Raw genomic sequence first — 27,860 nt, forward strand, 5'->3', positions numbered from 1 at the left:
CTCCATAGAAATGCCCCATTCTGTCGTCCTTTCTCCCTTCAGGAAGCTGTTGTTCAGTTTTGCAATAATTTTTGCACAGCTGTCAGTTCCCACGTGCTCCCCTACCCCTTCCTGGAAGTCATCGCTGTGGAGGAGGGAATTTTTTTGGGAGCATGGTGTGCTGTCCTGCTTGCTCTCTAGCTACTTATTTGGGAGGACAAGGGGGTAAGAAAATTGTTTGTTTTAGACCAACTTCTGTTGGTGAAAGAGATGAGCTTTTGAGCCACACAGAGTTCTTCAGATCTGGGAAAGGCATTCAGTGTGTCACCCCTGAATACAAGGTGGAACAGATTCTGTCTCCTTCCACATTGCTGAACACTCATCCTGGCAGCTCCAAAGGGGAACTGTGTGTGTTTCTGCTGTGGTGCTCCTTTTAAGGATCTCCATTGCAGATGCAGTGTCTTGGAGATCCACCCTACCTCCTGAAAGGGTGGGGGGGAGGAGATGACTTGTAGCAGTGTGGTTTGATCAAGTGTGAATCCCCTAGCATCACGTGGTACTGTAGCATTCCTCACTACCTACATAGTGACACTCCTCCAGGTCAGGCAGTTGGTTCGTCATGGCTGGGAAGCTGGCCAACATAAAGGGAAGTAAGGAGAAATGTGTTACCAGTCATAGAAAGGTCAAGATGATTAGGCAGTTGGGATCCCTGCTTGTCAGTAAGGATGTGGAAGAAGCTGATATTCTTGTAGTGGGCTTTTCACTGAAGTTAAGGCCTGAACAATCAAGGTAGGTCTGGGAAACAGTGAGGGGAGGAAGCCAGGCAGAAAATAAGATCTCGAAGTGTGTGTGTGTGGTGGGGGGGGGGGGGGGAGGGGGGGGGAGAGAGTTCCTTCTGGGTTCTTCAATAGCTTGGCTGTCTTTTTGTTTCCGTTGCATTTTAGGACTGTTAACTTGCTGCTTTTTCTCCTGGATCCTCCTGGTCTACTAGATCCAAGGCAAGATACCTTGGTTATATAACTAATTCTCTATTTGCAGCTTGATACTTAACAACACATTTAAATTGAAATACTCCGTGACCCTTCCTTCCCCCATATGAACCAGGGAGACTCTAGCCCTTGTTTCTTTGTGTGCATCATCTTAGTTATGTTTAAACTACAGATCTTGCAGCTGTACACTGCAGTTGTAAGCTCTCGCATGTGGCCGCTCTATGCTTGCGGGAGAGAGCTCTCCTGCCAGCATAATTAAGCCACCCCCAGTGAGCGGCAGTAGCTATGTCGGCGGGAAAGCATCTCCTGCTGACATAGTGCTGTCCACACCAGTACTTCTGTTTGTCAGGGATGTGGGGTTTTTTCACACCCGTGACCGACAGAAGTGCTAATGTTGGGCCACCCTTCCTTTTATGCTTTGTGGACATGTCTGTCTGCTCAGTTTCCATTTGGGCGTTGCTGTTTCTGGTAAACACCCTCTTGCAGGTCCTGTGCCAGGGTGTGGCTGTAAGCTTTCCCCCAGAACATGTCATGGAAAGTCATGTTGCAGTGCTAGAGCATGAGAAAGGGAGCCTGATTCTAACAAGGTTCAAGGCAGTGGAGAAACAGGCCCAGGAAGTGCAACTAACAAGTAGCAAAACCTTGAAGCTGACTCTGCACAAAGTAAACTGAAAGAGTGTGGGTGCGTGGGGACAGCCCTGTAATCCTGTTTAGCAGCCTTAGATGCTACTTTTAGCCCTAATAGGAGTAATACTGTCAGATGGTATGTGGGTCTTCTCAAGCTGATGGGAGTCTGTCATAATTACAGAGGTAGCTGCAACTTTTCGCCCCTCTCTAGGGTTCAAGTATTTCAGACCCCTTCAGTCCAGCCTGTTTCTTATCTGGGCAAAACAAGCTTTATAATTTCAGTATCATCTTCACAGTTTAATAACACAGACGTTGTTTCCTAATCTTCTGCCTTCTTTACCAGGAAGCGTTTATAGCTGGAGCTGTTGTGTTACCTAGGGTTACCATATTTTGAGCCCCCGGCCCCACCCCCAGCCCCGCCCATGCCCCAATTCCGCCCCTTCCCCAAAGTCCCCGCCCCAACTCTGCCCCCTCCCCTGCTTCCCGCGAACATTTGATTCGCGGGAAGCCTGAAGCAGGTAAGGGGGGTGTGGGGGGAGGAGGCGCGGCCTAGTCTGGCGCCCCCCCCCCCCCCCCCCCCCCGGCGTCTCCAACCTGGGTCGGCTCAGGCCCTGGGGTGCTGGCCCCGGGCCCGGCCCCCGGCCGAGCACCCCCGGCCCGCCCAGCACTGCTGGTCCAAGGCCCCCGGCCTGGCTCGGCACCGCGCCCCCGGCCTGGCTCGGCGCCCGGCCCCCGGCCCAACACCACCGGCCCCGCATGTCCCGATTTTCCCGGACATGTCCGGCTTTTTGGGATTTCCCCCCGGACGGGGATTTGGAGCCCAAAAAGCCGGACATGTCCGGGAAAATCCGGACGTATGGGAACCCTAGTGTTACCTGCTGGCTATTAACCTAAACCTCCATGTGCCTACAGGAAACCCTTCCGTATATTCCTACAATAAACATTTCCCATGAGTTGCTCACTTACAGTTAGGGGTGTGTGCAGGAATTTAAATTTGACCACTTTTGGAGGGGGCTCATTCTGTGCCCCTGCTGCAGCCCGGGGGCTGAAGCTCACTCTCCCCACTGTGGTCCTGGGGCCAGAAGAGTTCTGTGCCCCCACCCATTATTGGAGGGCCTGTGCCCCTACTTGTCCCCCTCTCCCTCTTTTGCAGGTGCCTGCTTACAGTATTTATAAATTGATACAGATCAGTCCTTCAGTGGCCATTGAAAAGGTTTGTATTTACATCAGAGTGGAGACTCTGTGAGTTCAGTAATCTATAAAGCCTTATATGGCCACACAGTACTGCTCCTGTAGCCAAGAATGTACTATAATTATTCTTTCATTTGCTAAAATGCATGCTCTTTCTGTGTTTCAAGGGGAAATATAAAGTTTTAAGGCGCACTGAGGTACGATCTATTGCGAAAAGGAAAATTGAAATGTACTTTCTTTCGTGTGCCCTTGACTTTGGAGGTCTGAATTACGTGCTACCATTCTCTATATTTTTTAAAAGAATAAAGGTCATGTAAGCAATTTCTGAGCACAAGTGAACACATTTTCACGCGGTACAAGAACCAGAGTTGTCGTTTGTTGTGTTTTTGTTTAAAATAAAACACGTGAACAATTCCTTTGCCCTAGCTACGGGTATTCTTGTTTGGGGTGCTGTGTAGCAACAGTACCACATTCTTCAGCATTCTCACTCATTTTTCTTGTTTTAACATTTTTATTACAGTAGTGACTAAGGGCTAACCAGCAGTGGGGCTCCATTGTGTTAGGAAATGTCAGAGTAGCAGACTGTTCCTCCCTGAAGTGCTTAAAATCTAAATGGAAAAGAGACACAGGTGCAGGAAGGGGTAGAACCCAGTAGCAGAATGAACAGTATGATAGGTGGGGATCAGCTAAAGGGGAAAGGAAGTTGAGGGGGGACAGGAGAAGAAGGGCAGATATGGAGTGAAGAGACTCAGAGGGAGGGCTGCAGCAAACAGCCAGTCAGCGAAAGTCCAATCAAAACCGATCCTTTTCAGTTGAACTGTCTACCAAGGTCCCTGCTTTGGCTGCTTCTACCCTCTACTGCCTGGAGTCTCTAGCTTGCTCCTATCTGTAATTTTGACACCACCTGGGTCCTGCTGTCCCCAGTGTGTGAGTCTCCCCAGGACACTGCTGGGGGAAGAGGTGACTCCAGCTGGTCCCCAGTTTACCACTTCCCCCCACACTGCAGTAGTCCCAGCTTTGGCTGTTTCCGCCCTACTGCCTGTTCTGTACGTCGAGGGGGGAGTTGATAAGCACCCAGTGGAGAGATTTTTTTCAAAAGACCTCTACAGTGGCCTAATTCTCTGCTCACATTGAAGTCTAGTAAAATTCCCACTGACTTCAAAAGCTTTCAAAACTGCTCCGTGTTAGGCTAAGCCCAATCAGTATATTTTGAGTGAATTGATCCCAGGAGAAGGAAAGACCTGATTATCAATAATGGGATTGTCCACGGTTCATAAATGACCAAAGTCCATATTTCATCACTTTATCTTCTAGTTTTCCATTATGAGCTTCTGCTGATAGGTGAAAGGGTACGCTGGCTGAAATATCTTAACGAGAAAGGGAGGGAATTGGTCCAACAGCTTGGAAGTTGACTTTGGCTCTCTTATGCCTTCTCTATCTCTTCAAAATAAACCTCCCTAGGTCCTCAGCACTATGAACTTAATTTTGAGTTCAATGTTTTGATATTAAGAGACGCTTCTCTGTACGAAATAATATGTATGTTAGCCAAGCAGCAAATCCAGGTACTGCTATTTAGAGGTCATAAGAACGTCCATACCGGGTCAGACCAAAGGTCCATCTAGCCCAGGATCCTGTCTACCGACAGTGGCCAATGCCAGGTGCCCCAGAGGGAGTGAACCTAACAGGCAATGATCAAGTGATCTCTCTCCTGCCATCCATCTCCACCCTCTGACAAACAGAGGCTAGGGACACCATTCCTTACCCATCCTGGCTAATAGCCATTAACGGACTTAACCTCCATGAATTTATCCGGTTCTCTTTTGAACGCTGTTATAGTCCTAGCCTTCACAACCTCCTCAGGTAAGGAGTTCCACAAGTTGACTGTGTGCTGTGTGAAGAATAACTTCCTTTTATTTGTTTTAAACCTGCTGCCCGTTAATTTAATTTGGTGACCCCTAGTTCTTGTATTATGGGAATAAGTAAACTTTTCCTTATCCACTTTCTCCCCATCACTCATGATTTTGTATACCTCTATCATATCCCCCCCTTAGTCTCCTCTTTTCCAAGCTGAAAAGTCCTAGCCTCTTTAATCTCTCCTCATATGGGACCCATTCCAAACCCCTAATCATTTTAGTTGCCCTTCTCTGAACCTTTTTCTAGTGCCAGTATCTCTCTTTTTTTGAGATGAGGAGACCACATCTGTACGCAGTATTCAAGATGTGGGCGTACCATTGATTTATATAAGGGCAATAATATATTCTCCGTCTTATTCTCTATCCCCTTTTTAATGATTCCTAACATCCTGTTTGCTTTTTTGACCACCTCTGCACACTGCATGGACATCTTCAGAGAACTATCCACGATGACTGCAAGATCTTTTTCCTGATTTGTTGTAGCTAAATTAGCCCCCATCATATTGTATGTATACATCATATTGTATGTATAGTTGGGGCTAATTTTTTCCAATGTGCATTACTTTACATTTATCAACATTAAATTTCATTTGCCATTTTGTTGCCCAATCCCTTAGTTTTGTGAGATCTTTTTGAAGTTCTTCACAGTCTGCTTTGGTCTTAACTATCTTGAGCAGTTTAGTATCACCTGCAAACTTTGCCACCTCACTGTTTACCCCTTTCTCCAGATCATTTATGAATAAGTTGAATAGGATTGGTCCTAGGACTGACCCTTGGGGAACACCACTAGTTACCCCTCTCCATTCTGAGAATTTACCATTAATTCCTACCTTGTCTTTTAACCAGTTCTCAATCCATGAAAGGACCTTCCCTTTTATCCCATGACAACTTAATTTACGTAAGAGCCTTTGGTGAGGGACCTTGTCAAAGGCTTTCTGGAAATCTAAGTACACTATGTCCACTGGATCCCCCTTGTTCACATGTTTGTTTGACCCCTTCAAAGAACTCTAATAGATTAGTAAGACACGATTTCCCTTTACAGAAACCATGTTGACTTTTGCCCAACAATTTTATGTTCTTCTATGTGTCTGACAATTTTATTCTTTTACTATTGTTTCTAGGACTAATTTGCCCGGTACCGACGTTAGACTTACTAGTCTGTAATTGCCGGGATCACCTCTAGAGCTCTTTTTAAATATTGGCGTTACATTAGCTATCTTCCAGTCGTTGGGTACAGAAGCCGATCTAAACCCTAGTTAATAGTTCCGCGACTTCACATTTGAGTTCTTTCAGAACTCTTGGGTGAATGCCATCTGGTCCCGGTGTCTTGTAAATGTTGTCTATCAATTAATTCCAAAACCTCCTCCTAATGACACTTCAATCTCTGACAGTTCCTCAGATTTGTCACCTACAAAAGCTGGTTCAGGTTTGGGAATCGCTCTAACATCCTCAGCTATGAAGACTGAAGCAAAGAATTCGTTTAGTTTCTCCGCAATGACTTTATCGTCTTTAAGCGCTCCTTTTGTATCTCGATCGAGGCGCCTACGTATAGCCCAATATAAGTAAATCTTACTCCCATAGTCTGAGGTAGATAATGGACCTCCTAATTAGGATTTGTGTTTTGAATTAATGGGAGTTTCCCAAAAGCTGTGTGAGGAACATCACAAAGGAATGCTGGATGCGGAATATGTCAGTGAATAAGCGTGGGATGAGGATGTTTTGACTTGTTTTCTAAATAGGCGAAGACCATCAGATGCAGCTGGTTGTCAGGAAAACTGCAGAGGCCCCAAAGTGACTACCAGGTGATATCTGGTCTTGATGTCCCCAGACCTATGAGACCACTTTAATTTCCTTCTGAGAGAGGTGCATCTTGGACACTCCATGCATGGAACCCCATGGGCAAAGGATAATCTTGACTTCTACTCCCTAGGGGCTTGATTTGGCATTACTCCCTTTTTGCAGCCAAAAGTTTGTGCTTGATGCTGAGTTTCAAGTTCATGGCAACTTGATATGAGACAGGGTTTGGTTATGAAACTTAAAAACAGACCTGGTGGCAGTACTCCATCATGCTGCTGGAAACATTTAGCAATGCCTTTTTAAAGCTCAAAGAGGCAGTCTTATGTAAAATGGGATATTCTTCAAAATAGATAATTGTGTATGGTTTTTATTTTGTTTTTTGCAGGGGGTGGGGCGCGAAGGTGGTAATGGGTGGAATGATTTTTATAGTGAATCTGTGAGACAAACCTCTCCATCATCCTACTGAATTTCTTGTTACAACCAAGAATACAACACAACTTTGTACTAGACCATTCTGTGATGCCTCAGACAGACACCAAGGGGTAATTATTAGAGAAGTGCTTAATTAAGTATGAGGGTCCTATTCAACCACTTGTCGTACACAGCTTGTGACCCTGCTTTGTGTGATGGAAGAGCAGTAGTTGCTCAGCCTGAATTCCCCCCGCTGCAAAGAAGTGAGCAGATGGGTTGGGGGTTAGAAGTAGCCCTGGAGCTGTCCTTTCTCTACACCTCCTCCCAGATGGCCAGCTGACATGCAGGAGTATGCTGCGCTGCAAAAAGAGTTGAAATAACTTTCTCGCTGTCCAAATCAAAAGGGGAGGAGTTGTGGTTGAATCTGCTTCTGGGACTACCCTGCTATGTGCCCCTGCCTTACTCTAGGCAGCCTATAAAGTTACAGTCTGGCCCTATCAGGCTGGTACTGTGGATGTCGGTTTCCCCCCGCTTTCTCTCTTACACCATTTAATGTAATTCCACAACAAACATCTTGTCTCATTTCTTATTTGGGGTAAAACCATTTGAAAAATCTTATTACTCCCTCTCCCTTGCTAAGCCTCTATGAAAATCTCCTGGGAGGAAAACTCTTGATTTTTAAAGGCATGATTAGAGGGTTGAAATGTGGAAATGGTGTTAACCCTCTCCTGCCCAGGTCTCAGAGTGACAGACCAACTGGTGTTGGCTGCTGGGCCTTTCTCACACACTGGGTTCTTTAGGACTTCTTCAGCATAACAGCTTTTGGCTGGGAAGCTTTGCTCTTTGTGGTTTTGGTTTTCCATATGGGGCATTCTGCTGCATTCCTGTAGAGAGATGGGTTAGGCATAATGCCCTGGAAGGCTTCAGTTTTCTGAAACATTGAGCAACTCCCGTGGCTGATGCTGACGTCCTTAGAATACGAGAATCCCAGAAAGCAGAACTCTGCAATGCCCATCAGCTCAAAGCTTTCGTAACTGTATGACTTGTAATCTAAATAAAACCAATTATGCAAATTTGATGCAGTATAGGAAGATCAAAAATACCACAGTGCTACAGTCTGTCACAGCCTAACAACAAAAGCTCCCACTGCACCATTCTTTCTCAGTTACTTAAAGCTGCATCTCCTCCATCTCACTGCATACCACCATATTTACTATCACATCTTAAGTCCATCAGGCATGGTGGGAAAAGGACAAGCAGCCTGTATGCAAAGTCCAAGTCAATGTCTGTGCATGGAGTGTCTTGGGCCAAGGGGGGCACAGAAGGGATTGTGTCTGTTTTAATACAGAGCCTGAACCCATCGATGTGGGTCTTTGGGTTTAACTGTATAGTTTTGTTTCCCTCTCTCAGATGGCAACAGGGAGACAGAACTGGTTAAAAACTAGAAAATATTGTAAAGCCACAAGAATTGGCAGTGGGACTTGGAGTCATAAGAATGGCCCTACTGAATCAGACCAAAGGTCTGTCTAGCCCAGTATCCTGTCTTTCTTTCGACAGTGGTCAGTGCCAGGTGCCCCAGAGGGAGTGAACAGGTAATCATCAAGTGATCCATCCCCTGTCACTCATTCCCAGCTTCTGGCAAACAGAGGCTAGGGACACCATTCCTGCCCATCCTCGCTAATAGCCATTGATGGACCTATCCTCCATGTATTTATCTAGTTCTTTTTTGAAGAACCAGATGTCAGGTGTGGTATCTGAAACTTCACTGAATATCTTTTTGAAATTGACTAGATTTCAAGTTACAGTAATCCTTTTAATATAAACTTTTGGAATAGGGACTTTACTTTCTCTGAGTCTGAAGAAAGCTCACATTAAACGTCTGAATTTTTAGACTGAACTGACTTTTTTTTTTCTTCTTTCTTCTCTTCCTCCTCTGCAGATATTGCTGTATAGAAGATGCACTATTACCGATACTCTAACCCAGAAATCAGCTGTTGGTACAAATACCTGCTTTTCAGCTACAATATCATCTTTTGGGTGAGTACAAGGCCAAAACTCTCCTTCTGTAGCATGAGGTCCTCAGCCTGGGACTTGTCTCCCTGAAATGATGTCCTTCAGCACGTGCATATTACTCAGCGAGAAAGTGAATGGCATGGACTTGGATGGAGGCTTTTGTGATATGGCCAAGCATGACTGAAACACTCAAACTAACTTCACTTCCAACTTAAATTGGAGGCAGACAAATGTCCAGATTTTTGGATATTGTCTTGTTGGTTTCAGCATGTCAGTAGGCTCAATCCAGTACAAATAACAAAGAAAAATGTGGTCCTGGCTCCAGCGAGTTGACAGTTTAGGTTAGAAAAACAATATAGAAGTTGATAGTCTAGTCTCAGAATCTTGGATGTCCATCTGAATTATGGATGGCTCCTGGCAGAGACATCCAGGTATATGGACTGATTCAGATGCCTCTCTAGTCTGAATCTTTTGGGTATGGAAATGCTACTTGAATAGCCTTTCCTGGACATTGTGGCTCCTCTGTCCTGATCCAGGCTGGAACCAGGAAGCACCGAGTGTGTGTGTGTGTGTGTGTGTGTGTGTGTGTGTGTGTGTGTGTATTGAAGAAGAGTAACATGGGAAGTTATCAAAGATCTTCTGAACATCAAAAACAGTAATTTTCCTTTGACTAGTGTCCCTTTAGGTGCTCCATTTCAGATGTGCATGCACTTCTTCAGCACTGTGGGGATGCCGCTCAGGAGTCACATAAAGTGGAGCACCCATAAGGACACTACTCAAAGAATAAGAAGAGGAGGTTACTCCCCTTGTGCAGGAACTGTGGTTCTTCAAAGTGTGTGTTCATATGGGTGCTCCGCTACTGCTCTCCTTCTCCTCTGCTTTAGACTGTGTTCTGTGTTAGACGTTCAGATAAAGAAGGAACTGCCCGCACAGCTCTATATCGCCTCTCTGTGGCATGAGATTGTACAAAGTGCGTGTGCAGAGCAAATGGATAGTAATGGAAAAATCTCTGAACAATGGCTTGAGAGGTGTATGTGTAACCCACACACCACCGGGGTGTGGTGGTTTTTTTTTTTTTTTTTTTTTTGGTGGGTGGGCGGGGGGGGAGGGGGGAGAGAGAGAGAGAGAGAGAGAGAGAAGACATCAAAATGACTATTTGTTTTTCCTTCATAAAACTTGATACCATGACACCAGGGGTACAAATTGACATATTTCCATTAAAGCCAGTGGAACCATACTGACTTACACCAGCTGGGATCTAGCTATGTTGGAAGCTGCTATCACTGGTGACCATTCTTGTTTAGTAGGCCATATCCTTAGCTGAAGGCAAGTCATTTTTAATGAAAACCGGGACCTCTAAACTGAGATAGTGTAGATGATAGTTCACAATAGAACAAGTAATGTGGAAAAAGGAGAGATTCTCCAGCAGGGGATATTTCTGTTTTCCATGATAGCATTATGATAGTCCTAACCTTCTGTGCTAGGCTTGTCATGTAACTGTCAAATCATTTTGTTTTTGTAACTTGACAATAGGAATGTACAGCACTAGGAAAGGGTCAGAAGTCCCTGACACTTCCGCAAGACTATCAATGATCTGTAACTAGTCTCTTATAGCAACTCAGTTTTCCTTCTCATTCTAAGTTCTCCCATCCTTTATCACGTTTTTTTTCTTTTTCTTCGCAAAGGATAGAGTGACCTTTTTCTTTACCCCTCTGTTCCCAACCTTTCTAAAAACTGATAGTGATCTTTAACTGTTCCTTTTCCTTACCTCTGGGCGTTCAGTTTGCCTTGTTGCTCACTGGAATGAGAGCTGATTCTGAGAGAAGAAAGAGCAAAGATTTTGCAAAGGTTCTTTGCTAAAGAGGGATAAAGGAGCAGAGAACTTGAGCATTCTGGTTTTGAGCTATAGCTTTTCCCTCCCCTTCCGGATCACTGTTTAATGTTTCAAGTGCTGAATTTAATCATAGGGCTGTAATTTTGAAGAGATAATAGTTGAGTCTTTGCACCCTTCCAATTTAATGTTTTGGGACTTGCATTAAAAGCTCTGAGTGTGCTGGTAAATGATTGTACCTCAGGCTTAAACCGCCTTGATAAGATATACAATATGGTGACCTATCTGTTGTAGAAGAGGCTATTTAATTTAGCCTTGGAAGTACCTCTCTCGGCTGACCTGGCAGTCTGTTGCATGGGGTCAGGACTATAGTGGTTGGGAGGGTCAGATTGTGCTTTGACAGTGACTTCAAGACTTTGCTTCTTTCTGTGGAGGAAGGCTGGAGTTGCAGAAAAGTGCAGGCCAAACACATTCACAAGCCCATCTCAACCGTTTACAGTGCTGTGTTAGTGATCTTGGAAGGGGCTTGTCTCTGTCTTGCATAAGACTTCAAGAAAAATGCTGTGGGTGTGTGCAGTATCTCAAAGTAAAAGATTGCAAGGCATCTCAGAAAGGTCCTTAGCCAACTTATCAGGATGGGGTAATAACTTCCTTAGTTACAGTCCTGAGATTCCTTCCTACATACTCACTCTTCCCTCTAGACGTATAGTGTACTAACAAAGGGTAAGACTGAAGACTTTCTCCACTGTAAATTTTAAAATGTACAGGAGAATAATAGGCCAAATTATACCTGTTCTGCACAATATTGCTATGGGGGAAAGGCCCGGGAAGCACAGATGCAGAGGGCAACCATAATCTCTGAGCACAAATGCAATGGGGAAAAGGGGTTTACCAGCATTGCCATGAGAGCTGAACATCCTCCAGGGTCCTATCTGGGTGGGGGCAAGTTCAGGACCCTGCCTCTCGTGTCCACTAGTTAGTGCTGGCAAGCACCACTGGGATATAGCACAAGCCACACTTTTTTTTTTTTTTACACACAGGTGTAGAAACGGCTTAAGATAAGCACACTCCTCCAGCACACGTAGGGTTGCCAACTTTCTAATTCCAGAAAACCAAACACCCTTGCCCCACCCGTCCCCCGCTCACTGCACCCTCCCCAATTGTTTGCTCTCGCCCACCCCCTCTCACATGCTCATTTTCACTGCAAGGCCCAAACATGCATATTTATTGTTTTGACGGATGTATTGTGCTAAGTTCAGGTTTTATTTGTTACAGGACGCTAGAGCTGGCAGCAAAATAGTCAAAAAGGGTAATTTTAAAAAAAATGAAATTTCACAAACTTTTTCATGATTCTTTCCCTCCCACTCTTCCCATTTTTTATAACCAACTCCCATGTTTTTTGTTCACTAAAGTTGTTATTTTATGTGTGGAATTAGGACCACACATTATCACAGCTGCAATGGGTCCATTAAAGGCTCACTCCTGAAGCCCAAATACAAATACATAGACTACAACCACAGAAATGCACACCTGTAGAAACTGACTCTCACACCTACATGCAAATACACATTTGTATTCATGTGTACACATCTAGCATGCGCGAACACACATACTTCCACATTATTTAATATTACAATTATTGTTTAGTGCCTAGAGATCCCAACTAAGATCAGGGCTCCAGGATGGCTGGTGCCAGATGTGTACACACACAAAAAGTCTGCAACAAAGAGTTTATAAGGTAGCTAGACAAAGGTGGGGAGAAATGTCTGATACATTGGCTCTTTGCAATTACTAGTCAACAACATTCACGTTTTAAGAAATAATACACTTCTTTTAGAGATCCCTTCTCTTTTTAAAAACTTGCTATGAAATGAATACACATCTATTTTATGTCATCAATTTTTTTGTGAGGAAACCAGCAAAAAGACTAAAAGTCTGAAAGTTAGGCTGCAAATTTTATTCACACAGGTATAGACACACCTCCCTACTCAGACACAGTCTCTTACACACATACAATGCAAGCATGTGCACGCTTGCCTACACAGAGACACTTTTACATACACTTTTTTTCCAGGGGCTGCCTAAATCACTCATCCGGGAAGAGAGGAGGGTGGGCTGGAGGGGAAAAGATGGGGTGGTGGTGGTGGAGAGACAATGGGGAGGGAAAGAAGCCAAGGACGAGAGCAGGGTGCAGGTGAGAGGGCAGTGAAGGAGGAGGTGTGGGGGGGGCGGTATGTGGGGTGGATGGGGATATAGGGGGAGGCAGAAGGCTACAAGTACATGAGGATGGGGGGGCACAGGAGTGTTTAGGAACGTAATGGGAGTGCAGGGCTGTGGTGGGTGAGAGACATGAGGGTAGCGGCTCTGAGAGGTGGAGAGGATGGGTGGGAGAGCACTGTAAGGGGTACAGGGTTGGGATGGGTAGGTGGGGTCAGAATGGGATGGTGGAGGGATGCAGTGAGGGGGATAAGGGTGCAGGGGGGGGGTTGGGGAGGGATGCAGCGCAGGGGGATGTGGGTGCAGCCCCATATCCCCATCTCCGAATGCTGGGTACACGTACCTCGAACTCCTGGGTGCCGGCAATGGGGGGGACAGACAGACCGCGGTTTGCCGCATGGCATGCGCTGCAGCTCAAGCCCAGCCACATGAGGACTGTGAGGAGAAGAGGGCCAGGCAGCAGCGGGAGAAGTGCGTGCCACGCGACCCCTCAACAGCAGCCTGCTGAGCACTCATGAGTCGCACTCGCGCTAGTTCCTCCCCTGCCCTGACCTGACCCAACCAATTGAAGCTGTCCAGGAGGCGGGGCAGCACGTGGACCCCCCGGCCACTCCTAAGGCTAGGAGCCGGACATGCCAGCTGCTTCCCAACCTGGGAGCTGCCCTGTCAGCAGTGCTGACCGGAGCCACCAGGGTCCCTTTCTGACTGGATGTTCCAATCCAAAACTGGACACCTGGTCACCCTAAGCACACACAGAACATTATGCCTGTTCGTGCACCTTTCAAACCTAGGCTTACAGCTATCACAACCCCACAGTGCCTTCAGTTGCTACCAGGAAACAGATTTTTCTGTACACTCTTGACTGCATGTACATAAAATAAAAGCAGTGGCACAGACAAACTAGCAATATTATAATGGACTCCTGCACTGATGGGGACCCTTTCATCCAAGGATCTCAAAATGCCTTGTGAGCATGAAGAGCCCCAGTAAGGCCTGGGCTACACTTAAAAATTAGATCAACCTGACTACATTGCTCAGGCTGTGAAAAATGTTATGCCCTGAATGCCATAGTTAAGTTGACCTAACCCCCGGTGTAGGTATAGCTAGAGTTCTTCCATCAACCCAGTTCCCACCTCTCAGAGAATCTCATAACAGTATCACTGTAGTGTAGACATTCCCTAAGCTAGGTATAGGGTTCATTTCACGCACTCCTAAAAAAGCCAGCCATCTGTGGACTAGAATTGCATGAGCTGTTGAGCAGTATTGCTGTGAGTTGTTAGATTGCTCAGACCAAGAAGTGGAGAAGTAGGAAGGAAAAATGAAAAATATTGAGTGAGGTTTGGTCAGGACTCTGTGCTTAAAACATACTAAGCTCCAAAATGTATTTATGTTGTATCTGCTAGCAACAGAGTTCCCCAGTGCCAAGATAGGATATTGGTTCAATACAGATTTGGAAGGAATCTCCAGTGCCATTTCCTGTACCACATACCCTGCTGTCTACATAACAGCTTTGGATTTGCAGCCACCTTTTCAATCCCCTGACATACCTCCATATGTAAGCTCATGGTGTAGACAAGGCTTGAAGTGCTGCTTGACGTGCTACTTGGTGATTCCTATCCAAATACTTACCTGACTCAGCCTAATCTTCCCTAGCTTGTGAGATCCAATGGAACTGGGTTAACTAAAAATAGGGTAGTGTTTAATCTAGGTACGTATAGTTAAGATATTTCTTGCAATATTTCAAATCAACTACAGCTATATAGTCAGCCTTGCAAGATTCTGCTTGCTTAGGGCTCAGTAAAATCTCTAGGTTTTTCATTGTCCTCACTCATCATGGGAGAGAGCCGGCAAGTAGCTCTTGTGCCTGAACAAATAGATATTCATTAAGGCTGAATAAAACCATACAGCTTAAATAAACATAACTCTCTCTTTAGGGAATTTGGTATTTTTTCCTTTTTGCAAATAGCCATTTTCAGAAACGTCCATTTCCTTGGGGGAAAAAAATATAAAAACGTGCTTCCTTTCAGGAAACTGTCATAGCCGTCTGCATTAAATCTCTTGAGTACCTGAGATGGTCTCTCACTCTGTTATGGCACTACATTTTTCCGTTAATTTGTTGTTCCTTTTTTCTTCCATCTCACACCAGAAGCTGTCAGGCTGTGGCCTATAGATTTGCTGAGATAGACTTTCAATTTCTCTGAAATAGATACAAAATATATTTTTCTTTTCTTTCCTTATTATTGAAGACACCACATTGTGAACATGTCCTGCTGTTGATTTGCCTAGTGTCTGCTGGTTGAAAGGTAGCAGTTTAAACTATGAAGTTTAGCCCAGTGTTCGCTATGCTTTCATTTTTTCTCATGTGTCTAGCTGATCAGACATTTAGACCCTTTAACAAGGCTGTGACCTTTCCCTGTGTACTCTGAATGACAAGCACCAGTAACCGTGATCAGTGGCTTTGATGTATATAGAATGTAGTTGAGCAATGATACAGGTATGATTTTTTTTTTTTTTTTTTTTTTTTTAAGACCAGTATAATTGTAACCCTGGCAGGCCCCCCCAAATTTTAACTAGACTCTAGAAAAATTCTCCATGCTTCTAAAACCTTTGTTGTTCAGATCAAGGGTTGTAAGCAAGAAGTTATTGATATCTCATTTTCTAATGAGAAATATGGGTCTCTTGGTATCTATATCGTATATTGGAAGCTATGTAAAAATTACCAGTTATCGCTGTAAATCCTAAGGGTTTTTCTAGTCCTGTTAGCAGGCCAAGGGGCTCTGCAGAAAAGCATGCAGTCAGTTCTGCAGAGAGCCAGCCTCGAGAGAGATGGGTTGAGTTGTGCTTCTCTGTTTTAGGGAACTGCTTGCTTGCACCCTCTGTCTCTCTCTGGTTTTTAATTCTTGTGTGTTAAGGGTTGTGTTTAAGAAATAGTGTTCTGTTGCAACCTTCTGCAATAGTTTAAAAACATAGAATTCTAACTTCTCCTTGTGTATGCCTGAACATAACGGTACAATCAGTTGTGAACGTGTGCACATGATGCAGCCCACACAGTGAGTCATTTCTTTGCTTTGTCCATCCTTTCTTGTAAGCAGAGGGAGTATAGAAGTGAGTAAGAGTCCTGTTCTCCCCCATGGTCCTCTGGGTGGAAGGTTCCTGTGCTTTTCAATACATTGTCTTAATAAACATTTTAGAGGCACTACTCCTTTCTAAAGCCAAGAACTCTCACACAGCTGAATATGAGCCTTCACAATATACCCGTTCTTTGCCTCATTAGGTAGGCAAGTCTTTCATTACCTTGGGAGTCCTTCACACAGTATCAGAACTGTGTCTTCCACACTATATATAGTATAGTCGGTCCCAGGATATTGGACATTAGAGAGACAAGGTGGGTGAGGTAACAGAAGCTGGTCTCATAAAAGATGTTACCTCACCCACCTTGTCTCCCCCACTCTAGCATGACTAGGGCTGAATCTCCCATTGAGATTTCCCTGTGTTCTAAAACAACTTTGGGGCAAATGCAGCGTTGTTGTGCTGCATCGTGAATGACAGCTTCACGGGATAAGGTGATAATTTTGTGCTTCTAAGGGCCAGATTTTGACACCCTTATGCTGAGTAGTACCTTTTTCTGAGAGAGAGAGAGATGTCAGTGGGACTGAGGAAAGGTAGGACGCTAGTCAGAATGTGAATGTCTACACTGCAATTAAAAACCTGTGGCTGGTCTATGCCAGCTGACTTGGGCTTGTGGGTCTGGGGCTGCAGGGCTGTTTTATTGCAGTATAGACTTCTGGGTGTGGGACCATCCAATCTCGCAGGGTCCTAGGGCCCAGGCTCCAGCCCAAGCCCCGAAGTGTACATCACAATCAGGGACGGCTCTGTTTTTTGCCGCCCCAAGCACGGCAGTCAGGTAGCCTTTGGCGGCGTGCCTGCGGGTGGTCCGCGGTCACGTGGATTCAGCGGCGTTTCTGCGGGTGATCTGCCGGTCCCGCGGCTTTGGCGTATCTGTCGCCAAAACCGCGGGACTGGCCAGACCTCCTGCAGGCACACCACCGAAGGCTGCCTGACTGCCACCCTGACAACGACCGGCACGCCGCCCCCCACGGCTTGCTGCTCCAGGCACGCGCTTGTTGTGCTGATGCCTGGAGCCGCCCCTGACGGCAATGAAACAGCTTCACAGCCCAAGCCCCGTGATGAGCTCGAGTCAGCTGGCATAGGCCAAACATGGGTTCTTAATTGCAGTGTAGACATGCCCAATGAGTCACAGCTGTAGCTCTAACCCTGTGTTTCTTGGCTGTAGAGCAGTGCTCCAAAACGCCTACCCTTCACCTTGAAAACTCAGTGGAGGGCACGAGGGATACCCCAATAACGCTTTTATTCTGAACTGCTTGCACTCTTGAGAGTCAATCCAGGAATCACAGAGCGAAAGGGGGAAAGATTTGAGCAATCCAGAATTCTCCTCATTCTTACCCAAGTCTAGTGACTGGAAGTATCACTGTGTTTGCCCTCTGCTGCATGGAAGCTCATTGTATGGTGAATGAATTCAGCGATGATGATCAAATAGCTTTGGGACTACATCTCGACAGGAAGAGCGGAATGAGGCTTATTGTGATGCACCTCGAGTTACTTCCTAATTCTGCTCCTGGCCATTAGCAATTAGGATTTCAGATGTTTAGAAAAAATACAGTAATAGGTGGAAAACCATAGGGTGAGACAAGCCCAATATCTTTGCTCTGAACAAGGTAATGTTACAGTCATCTCAGGTCAACTTTAGTACAAAATGTAGGGTTTATAAAAATAAAACGATCTTTTACATCTAAGACCAATATCAACATTTTCATGATGTTAATGGAAAAGGTTTCTTGGGATTTTAAATTGCAGCTCCTCTCTTTGCTCAGCTGTGCAGTGGCGCGAGGAAGGGAATCAGCAGTATCTTGTACGGCCCTGAAAGGACATTCAGAACAGTAGCCCCTATGCTTGAAGGAGAAAGCAGCTGTCACCAAGTTGTTTATTGACCTCAAGATCAACTTTCTAGAAAGGGGACGGGGGGGGGGGGGAGTCTATTGAGCCATGGCTCCGCCCCTGCTATATGCTGGAAGGTTGTAGCTTAACACTACTTTAGAACCCAGAATAACACTAAGAACCCTGCCCCAGAGAGAGACTATACAGGCTGCTGTCTCGGAGGCAGAACTCACCCCACTTTACTCCAAGCAGTCTGTCTGCAGGCTGATTGATCACATGCTTCCTTACAGGGAGGACTGGCTGCAAGCAGGGCCAGGAAAACATCAGAGTATTTAAAGTGATGGTTTGCTGACAAATGTGGTGTATTGAAAAATTGCAAAGCGGGTTTGGTCACATGGGCAAGAGAATGTGTGGACCCATTGAAGGAGAGTAGCAAATTACTCTTATCTTCCCAATGCAACTGGTGAGCTACAAGAAGCATTGTGCCTCCCAGTCAGTAGGAATGTTTCCATGCAGTTTTGGATCAGGCCCTGAGATGGAATACCTCTGAAGTAGGGTTACCATTCGTCCGGATTCCCCCGGACACGTCCGGCTTTTTGAGCTAAAAATAGCGTCCAGGGGGAATTTGTAAATGTCTGGACTTCCCCCCATCCCCATTCAGAGCGCGTGGGGCTAACAGGGCAGCCGGCTGGATGGTGCCACTTACATGGGGCTCCGACAGCCAGAGAGAGCCCCTCCTCCACTTCCCCCTCCTCTCCCCTGCAGCTGAGAGCACTCACTCCCTCCCTCCCTGCATTCGCAGATCGCCTCCGGCAGTCTGGAGCTCCTCCCCTGCTGCCCAGCGTGCCGGGATGAACGGCTCAGGCCGTTCCTGAGCAAGTTCACAGAGACGTTAGGCGAAGGTCAACAATAAGGGGGCCAGGGGGTCGGAGAAGGGGCAGGGAGGTTTTGGAGGGGGCAGTCAAGAGACGGGGGGTCGGGAGTTCGGGGGAGGGGCTTTCTGGGGGTGTGTGGATAAGGTTTTGGGCAGTCAGGGTACAGGTAGGGGGTAGGGTCCTGGGGGAGGTCTTAGGAGGGGGCAGTTAGGGGACGAGAGGCAGGGAAGCTTAGGTAGGGAGTGGGGTTCTGGAGGGCGGTTAGGAGCAGGTGTCCCAGGAGGGGGCAGTCAGGGGACAAGGAGCGGGGGGGGTGGTTCGGAGTTCTGGGGGCGGGACTGTCGGGGCAGGGGTGGGGAGAGGGATCGAAGCAATCAGGGGACAGGGAGAAGAGGGGTTTAGTTGGGTCGGGAGTTCTAGGGGGGGCTGTCAGGGGGTGGGGAGTGGTTGGATGGGGCGTGGGAGTCCCAGGGGTCTGTCTGGGGGTGGGGATGTGGATGGGGGTTGGGGGCAGTCAGGATACAGGTAGGGGGTAGGGTCCTAGGGGGCCAGTTACGATGGGGAGAGGGTCCCAGGAGGGGGCAGTCAGGGGACAAGATGCAGGGAGGCTTAGGTAGGGGGTGGAGTCCTGGGGAGCAGTTAGGGACAGGGGTCCCAGGAGGGGGCAGTCAGGGGACAAGATGCAGGGAGGCTTAGGTAGGGGGTGGAGTCCTGGGGAGCAGTTAGGGGCAGGGGTCCCAGGAGGGGGCAGTCAGGGGACAAGGAGCAGGGGGAGGGTTGGGAGTTCTGAGGGGGGGAAGTGGGAGGGGCTAGGGTAGGATGGGGGCGGGGCTAGGGCAGGGCTCCTCCCGTCCTCTTTTTTGCTTGCTGAAATATAGTAACCCTACTCGGAAGCAATGTTTCTGTGTACCATTCCCCATGCTAAATGCCCCAACGTAGCCCTGTGTGATGAGAGGCAAATTGGATTTTAAGTCTTTGTTTTTAATAGAGGTGTTTCTGTTGACGTAGATGCGGGGATTCAGAGAGGGTTTTTAAAAGTAAGTTTGAGCTTTTACTGTCCCCTTTCAGAGTGCAGTTTTTCTATATAACCATGAATAATTCAGACAACCCTACAAAATAAAAGGGCATTTCTTTCTGAACAGAATATAAAAAGAAAACCCAACATTTCAAAGTTGTTGTGGATCTATAAACCCAAAGGCAGGAAGGGCGTAGCTGCTGGTGGCTCATTTGAACTTCCTGTTTGCAGAGGTGTGGCGGATTTGTTGTATATGTTTCCATCCAACCTCTTTCATGGTGCCTGTGGTTTTACTGATTGTAAAGTTTAGAGGCCATCTGGATGATCCAGGATGACGTTCTTGTTTTAAAACATATTGTTTGAGGCAGATGTCTAAAACAGAAACTTTTATAACATTCCAAGGCTCACTAATTTGCAGCATGACACACTCACTCTGGGTTAACTTTTAAGGCCATTTGTCACTACAGAATATCATTACAGATTTTTTTCAGCAGTTATTAATGAGGCATTTAAAGTCTCACATGGAATTTAAAAACAAGGAATTCTAACTCATTTAAATATTTGCAATTTGGCAGCCATGTGAATCTGCTCCATCATTCTACTTCTATAAATTCACTGGTAGATGTGGAGTTGTTTGACCTATTACAGCAGATTATTTAAAATTCAGTGCATCTGTGGCCTGATCCTGCAAGGTACTACATGCCCCCTGCTCCCATTTGAGGTTGAGGGGGCTCAACATCTTGGAGGATTAGGCACCTAGACCAAGGAGAGTACCACCTCTGATGGTGAGTCACCTCACTACTACTACTACCATGGTTGGATCAACTCCCAGCCCACATGGATAGTAGCCAAAACTTGTTAAAATAGCATGGTTGTCTGATGACCCATGTAATGATGGGTTTTCTCTCTGTCCATTGCTTCTGGACTGCTATCCACATCACAAAAACAGCACCACAATTAGATTTATTTGCAGCTCTTGTTGGCAGTCTCTGACCTCTCACCAAAGATAAAATGAGCATGGAGACTGAAAGGCCCTCCAGCTCTGAGGTGGGCCTTCTAGCTAAAGTTAGAGGCACACAGGCTGGGAAATAGATCTAGGAGAATAGTGGGGAATAAAAATCATAGTGAATTCTAAATTTGGGTGTGCTCACACACAGCTCCTTCAGTACTCACTTGTTTAAGATTTTGTTCTTATGGATATCTGGAGCATTTAGGAGGTGAGGGTGGAAGTTCATGCCTGGAAAAACATGCTGGTTCACTGTGTGGTCATGCTAGAATGTCTATTCATTTCAGAAGTGCTTGCATGGTCGTCAAATCATATTGCTGAATTTGGATGTTCGTCTCTTAGTCAATTGGGAATGCACAGTAACTTGTGATAGGCCTCCACAAATTGTGACTGCTGGCAGAAATGCTCCTAGGGCCAGATTGATACCTTTCCCTAAAGGCTATGTAGTGAGTAAGGGTGTCACAATTTGGCCCATAGTGCACCAGTGACCGCAATTCATAAGCTAACATGCATTCATCCAAAACATTTTTTTCAAATTAATCTAAACCAGGAAACAGCTCTTTCCTACTTGGCAGCTTGCACTGCGGCTGTCATTGATGAAATAAGCTTCTACATCTCTTAGTCCTACAGAGCGAAATGGCTAAGAAGGATTGAGCCTGATTCTATTTCTGCTGTTGAGTCTCAACGCATAATTGACTGAGATTCAACAGTGAGGCTGCAAAGGTATTGACGGTGTGATCTGGTCTACAAAATACACCTCTACCCCGATATAACGCGGTCCTCAGGAGACAAAAAATCTCACCGTGTTATAGGTGAGACCATGTTATATCAAACTTGCTTTGTCCCCCCTGTTCCTTTTTCCCTGACTGCCCCCTCCAGAGACCCCCGTCCCTAATCACCCCCAGGACCCCACTCCCTACCCGACCTCACTGTTCCCTTACTGCTCCGACCCCTATCCATCCCCCACCCCCACTCCCTGACAGGCACTCACCGGCAGCGGCGGGAAGCGGGGCAGCCCGGCCCCAGCCTGCTCCACTCTGCCACCTCCCAGCTGTCGCACTCTGCTTTCCGCCGCCAGTGAGTGCGGGGAGGTTGGGGAAAGGACGACCCCTGTACTTACCTGCTGTGGGAAGCGGAGCGACGCGGCTGGGAGCTGGCGGAGTGGAGCGAGCTGGGGCCGGCCTGCTCCATTTCTGTTGGTGAGTGCGGGGGGATCCCTGCCCCCTCCCCTGAGCAACACTGCTGGGGCCAGGACGAGGGAAGCTGAGTGGGCTGCTCCTGGCCCCCCACTAATCCCCCAGGCCACTCTGGGACTGCGAGGCTCCCACAAGTGTCCTCCCACAGCTCCTGCCCCCCCCAGACCCTGGGGCGGGGGGAGCCCCGACCACCCCCGAGACCCTCTTTCCCCTTATCCAACCCCTCGGCCCTGGCCTGGCCTGGCACACTTAACACACTGCTCAGAGCAGCGTGTCAGAGCTTTACCGCGTTGTATGCGAATCCACATTATATCGGGTCGCGTTATATCTGGGTAGAGGTGTAGCTGGCTAGTGATGCACAAGAAGGAAAGAATGGCGCTGACTTTCAGAACACAACCTGAGAGCTTGTGGTCAGAGCCGGCTCTAGGCACCAGCTAGGGTGACCAGATGTCCCGATTTTATAGGGACAGTCCCGATATTTGGGGCTTTTTCTTATATAGATACCTATTACCCCCCACCCCCGTTCCGATTTTTCACACTTGCTGTCTGGTCACCCTAGCACCAGCAAAGCAAGCAGTTGCTTGGGGCGGCAGATTTGCAAGGGGCGCAAGAATCCAGCATGGGAGCTGAGAACCAACAGGGGGCCCTGGGAGCTGTAGTTCCTTGGTTAGCTCCCTGCCTATAGAGCCACCCTTGGAGCAGGGAAAGAACTACATTTCCCAGCATTCCCTTGGCCACTAGCAACAGGAAAGGGTGTGGGAAAGGAGTATGGAACTGAAATCTGCAGCTTGCTGTAAATGGTAGAAACAGAGCCAGCTCTAGGTTTTTTGCCGACCCCCCCGCCTCCCGCACTCCCTGCTGCCCCAGCTCTGGCCCGCACCTGCACTCTCCTACTGCCCCAGCCCTGGGCGCTGCCCCAGCCCTGGGCTCTCCCCCCACCCGCAACACCTGCCGCCCCAGCCCTGGGCTCTTCTCCTCCCTCCCCCCCCCCCCCCCCCGCAACTCCTGACGCCCCAGCTCTGGCCCCCACCCGCACCCTCCTGCTGCCCCAGCCCTGGGCTCTTCTCCCCCCGCCCCCCACCGCATCCCCGGCCGCCCCAGCTCTGGTCCCCACCCACACCTCCTGCCGCCCCAGCCCTGGGCTCTTCCCCCCCCGCCCCCCACCGACACCTCCTGCTGCCCCAGCCCTCGGCTCTCCCCCAAAGAAGGAATTGGGGGGACTAAATGGACGGTGCACCTCTATCTGAAGCCTAGCAAGGGAGGTATGTGGATCCCACTAGAATTTAAAATGAAAAGTAAGGGAGGGGAGGCTCTGGACCTGGGCAGCTTTAGATACAGTACCAGGCACTTAGGAGGATTTCCACTTCTGAGCCATGGAAGCAGAAATTGACTTTTCCTCTCCAGATATAGCTAATATTCAGAAAGGGAATCTAGCACCTGCCTTCCAGATTTGAACACCCTCAAAATTCAGGAGTGCTCAAACTCAATTTGGGCAGCTGTTACTTCATTTCCCCCAAATCAAATATACTGATCCACTGTAACTTGCTGTAGAAAAAGTTGAATAAATTGAGCAAGAAATGCTTCCCAGTGGTTATTAGGACTGGAATTGCTATTTTCAATGGCCATTGCTTTTTTTTTTTAAGTTTTAGTTTTATTCCTTTAAAAGGAAGACCGTGATAGTGCATTCCCCATAGAAACAAAGAATGGAACAAAAGAATAATAAAGGCACCTCAACTTTTCCTCATTTATGTAGGACAGTCTTATAATATGCATCCAGATATCCTCCAGTCACACAAGCTGAAAATTGTTCCACTTTACTGCATTTCTGTAACCATATGGGAACCAATCTTGTCTGTGTTCTGTGCACATCCAAAATCCCTGCTGAATGACCCGCCCTGGGAGCGAGTTACCAGTGACCCAGGGCGGGGGCAGCAGGAGGGTGCAGGTGGGGGGAAGGGGGAGAGCCCAGGGCTGGAGTGGGGGGCAGCCAAAAAATTTTTTTCTTGGGGCAGCAAAAAACCTAGAGCCGGCCTTGCTTGTGGTGACAGAAAAATATATCCTCTTAATTGTAAACTGAGCATATGGGACTTGGAAGGTGCTGGAGGTGATTAACATGGAACCCCACAGTGCTGTTTTTAGTCACTTTTCAGAGTAGACCTACACTTTGAAAGAAATAATAGAAATGAGACAAACTTGTAACAGCCAAGTCAACAACCTCTGAGTGACAGTAACATAACAAGGTAATGGGCAAAAGTGGAATGTACATAGCACAGCAAAATTAAAATTGATTTGTTATGTCCAAAGGCCCCTGCGATCCTTCACCTAGAGTTAAAACATTGTTATACCAAAGAGATGAACATGGTTTTTCTACTATCCCCAGATTGGATGCATCAAAGATGCATGGAACTGTAGAAAGAAATCAAGAGACGGTCTTCCCTTTCCTTCTATGGGACAGCAAATGTCTTTTCTGCTGAATCTTAATAAGTGGAAGCAATTTTCCTGTCACAGTCTCTGAAAAATTCTCCGTAGCCTCTTGCAGTGCAGTAATAAATAATCAGAAGCAACACTCAGCTGTTTTAATTGTTGGGTGTCCAGTCCCCCTGCCCAATAACTCCAATCTAGGCAGGGTAAAATGTGCCGCCTAAACCAAATGCTTTGGAAACCAAAATAAATGCTTCTCAGTTAAATCTTTTTTTAAATTAGGATGGGAACAAAACAGCAAGGCTGTAATCCGTTCAAACACAACAAACGTGAACGTGTTAAATCACTCAGTATGCGAATAGCGGCATGGTTTTCTCTTTTTGTGTGTATCAGCTAGTCCCATTTAATTAATTTTCTAGAAACCTTCCTCAAGTTCCAGTTAACCCTTTACCTGCTGCTAAGATTAACCCATACTGTGGCAACTTGCTACCTTGTCTACTGCAACCTACACCAGCCTCTTCTTCTCTTGCCTTCTGGCATCATTGTGTCACATGAGTAGGAAATATTAGATGGATGTCTTTAAAAAGAGCTGATTGAAATTCAGAAATCCCTTTCCACTGGACACGCCAGTGCTTTGAAAAGAAATTCCTACCTGGAACAAAACTTAGAAATTTTCAAAATTTTCCTTAAGAAAATAAAATCAATTTCTTTTTTATTTGGGGGGAGGGGAATTGAAATATTTCCATTTGTTCCCTTCCCTTTTGCTACTCTTCCCCAACTGCGTCCCTGGGCTGACTCCTAGAGTTGGGGGAGCCTAGAAGCCATGGGAACCCCAGTTCAAGTCAGGACTCTCAGTTCCACAGCAGGGACCCTGGAAGTCCTGGACTCCCACAGTCAAGCTAAATGGCAGGGCTGTCCTGGAAGCTTGATGCTGGAAACTCGGGCTCCCCAGCAGCCCTCCAGGTGACCTGGCAGGAAACTAGGCAGGGTTCTGTTGGAAGCTTGTTGAAACCAAAATGTTTCCATGGATCAGCAATTTCTGATGAAAATTTGTGCTGGAAAATTTCCTAACTAGCTTTAGCTTTAGCTTTGAATTTTGTATAATGTATAGTAGAAGATTCACAATGAAACACTTTTATTCCCTACCTGAAAAAAGTCACTGCTTAGAGACTAGGTGCGGTCTAGGTCACTACTACTTTTGACACACCCATGTGTTTTTCAAAGCTTATTAAAATGGGGGAGTTTTTTTTAACACTCAAAGTGTGTACTTACTTCAACATGACCAAGTTGCGTGTTCACTGTATGCTATTGCTCTTATAACCTTGAAATGAGAGGTTTAACTAGCATCACTTTGTCCACCCATGGGTGCTTCACGCATAATTGTTTTGCATCACTTTCTGTGTGCTTGTCCTATTATGTGGTACTGAGCTCTTGCAGAATCATCTGACAGTCTTTTGAGTAACTAGGTATAAAATGGCTTATACATCACCCTCAGCATTTTTAGCCACAGAGCAAACCAGGAATTTCTCCAACTCTGATCAGTGCCATACCTGGGACAATAGAAGCTGTGACACTTCAAAATCCTGACATCTGCTTAATGTGTAATGATGATAAAGCTCTGTCTTCTCCTCTTTTACTACATCACGTGGAATTATCTGTAGTGTTCAGCTCACTGAAGGTGGTAGCTCCAGATATGGCTGCTTTTGCTAGAAAAAGGTAATTTTTTTGTCAGAGGTTTTTTTTTGTTTTTTTTTTTTAACATATTGGGCTCTACTTTTCAGCAGGCATGTATTGTCAAACTTAGAGGGAAATAGCAGATCACAGACTCAAGAGAAATGAAGCCCTCCATAGCGGTAATAGAAGTACTGGTTCTGAGATAGTGGAAATGTCAGGCAAGAACACCATTTAATATGATCTCAAGGGGAGAATTCAGGCTTACTACAGAAGAGCAGAAGACATGCTGTGGTGAGCCCAAAAATTATATTGAAAATTATATATGTAATGTCAGTTCTTCATATTAATTAAAAAGAAATATGGCCAGCTGCCTAGCACTCACAAATAGTAACAAAAATGCTGCTGTAGAGTGAATGAAGGGAGGGAGACTATAGCACACACAAACAAACAATTTCAGACCTGGGAAGAATTGCTGTAAGTAATAAGGAAATTGTCTGAGAAATTAAGAAAAATCCATTACAATCTGGAACACAGTTAAGCCATCTTATAAAAAGCAGCGGGGGGACACCTAGCAAGTGATGGTTGGGTACCTTGTTAAGCACCGTAGAAAAGCCGGTGTTTGGTATCTACAGTCTGGTTATGGCCTGTCAGCAAGAATGCAGGGAGGCAGGGGGCAGCGTTCATACTGCACTCCCCATCAGTTCCTGGGCTGGGGAAGCTAATGATCCAACCAGTGGACCAAATACTTTGTTGACTCCTGGTCACGTGCCATGTGAGGCATATTGCACATATGCTAAGAAGAAGCAAGAATGCACAAAGTAGAAATCATGGCAAAGAGCTGACTTCAGTTTAAAAACCAGTGTTCTGCTAGCACAATGCAGCTCTTGCCAACTGAAACTCCTGAAAGTTGGTTATGATCGCAGGCTCTGCACACTCCAGTTAGCATGCCTACTGCACTTCCTTTTGGCTGAGAGAAAGCAAGTATGGTGTCAGTCTAATATTGGATTCAGCCTGTTTCTGGGGAATTGTACCCTCCCTGCCAAGTGCAAGGTAGAGTTTTTTCCATCTCTAACTACTCTGAACCCAGAAGGCAGCATTCCCAAAGCTGGTTGGGTATCGGTAAACTAGGCAGTAGCCTAAGATGGCAGATTTGGCCCGTTCACCCTTCCATCATGAAGGAGGGGCAGACTGCCTAAATCTGCCACTCTAGGCCTAGGTGGCACGCTGAAATGTTGATTGTCTTTAGTGGCCTCTGGGTGGGTGGCTCCTCTCCTTCATCTGAAGCTGTTTATCCATAGGTTTCTGAGATGCCTCCAAGCTTTTGGGTAAATGGTTTCTATTATAGACTTAGAGAAGTGAGGATGAGACCTCATTTACTCTCAAACTATGGAAAAGCTTTTGCTGTAGCAGCATATTATTAACCTACAAGGTCAGCAGGTATGCTCTAGGGGAGCGAATTACTGCTTGAGCAGATAAAGAGCTGGTTAGCTCAGACATTGGGGGTGGAAAGTGTCCTCTTTGTTTGGATACTGATATTGGGCGTGAAGACAAAGGCTGCCTGTGACTACAAAGTGTTGAGGTTGGAGAGAGAGATCACGAGGTCAGAACAAGGATCAATTTTTGCTTCACATGAAAGAGCTGAGTTAATCGGGATTGTACAATGTTTAAGTCAATGCAAAATCTGGGTTAGGTGTTTCTCAAACTTGCTGCTTTCTGAAAAGGAAGGAGTTGGAGACCATCCCTACCACC

General features: G+C 46.5%; 1 protein-coding gene across 4 annotated transcripts in view; it reads left to right on the plus strand.

The window, feature by feature from the left end:
• Positions 1 to 27,860, plus strand: part of TSPAN14 (tetraspanin 14) — an 83,452-nt gene that overhangs the window by 28,117 nt on the left and 27,475 nt on the right. For 3 of the 4 annotated variants that reach the window (XM_005293956.5, XM_005293957.5, XM_065551792.1), the window contains one exon: positions 8,847 to 8,944. In XM_005293956.5, coding sequence (XP_005294013.1) covers positions 8,864 to 8,944 — 81 coding nt within the window. In that variant the 5' untranslated portion in view covers positions 8,847 to 8,863. Of the gene's footprint in view, positions 1 to 8,317; positions 8,500 to 8,846; positions 8,945 to 27,860 lie in introns of those variants that run through there. The other variant, XM_065551793.1, reaches the window with a different exon arrangement.

This window comes from Chrysemys picta, chromosome 7 (genome assembly GCF_011386835.1).
Source record: "Chrysemys picta bellii isolate R12L10 chromosome 7, ASM1138683v2, whole genome shotgun sequence".
NCBI lineage: Eukaryota > Metazoa > Chordata > Testudines > Emydidae > Chrysemys > Chrysemys picta.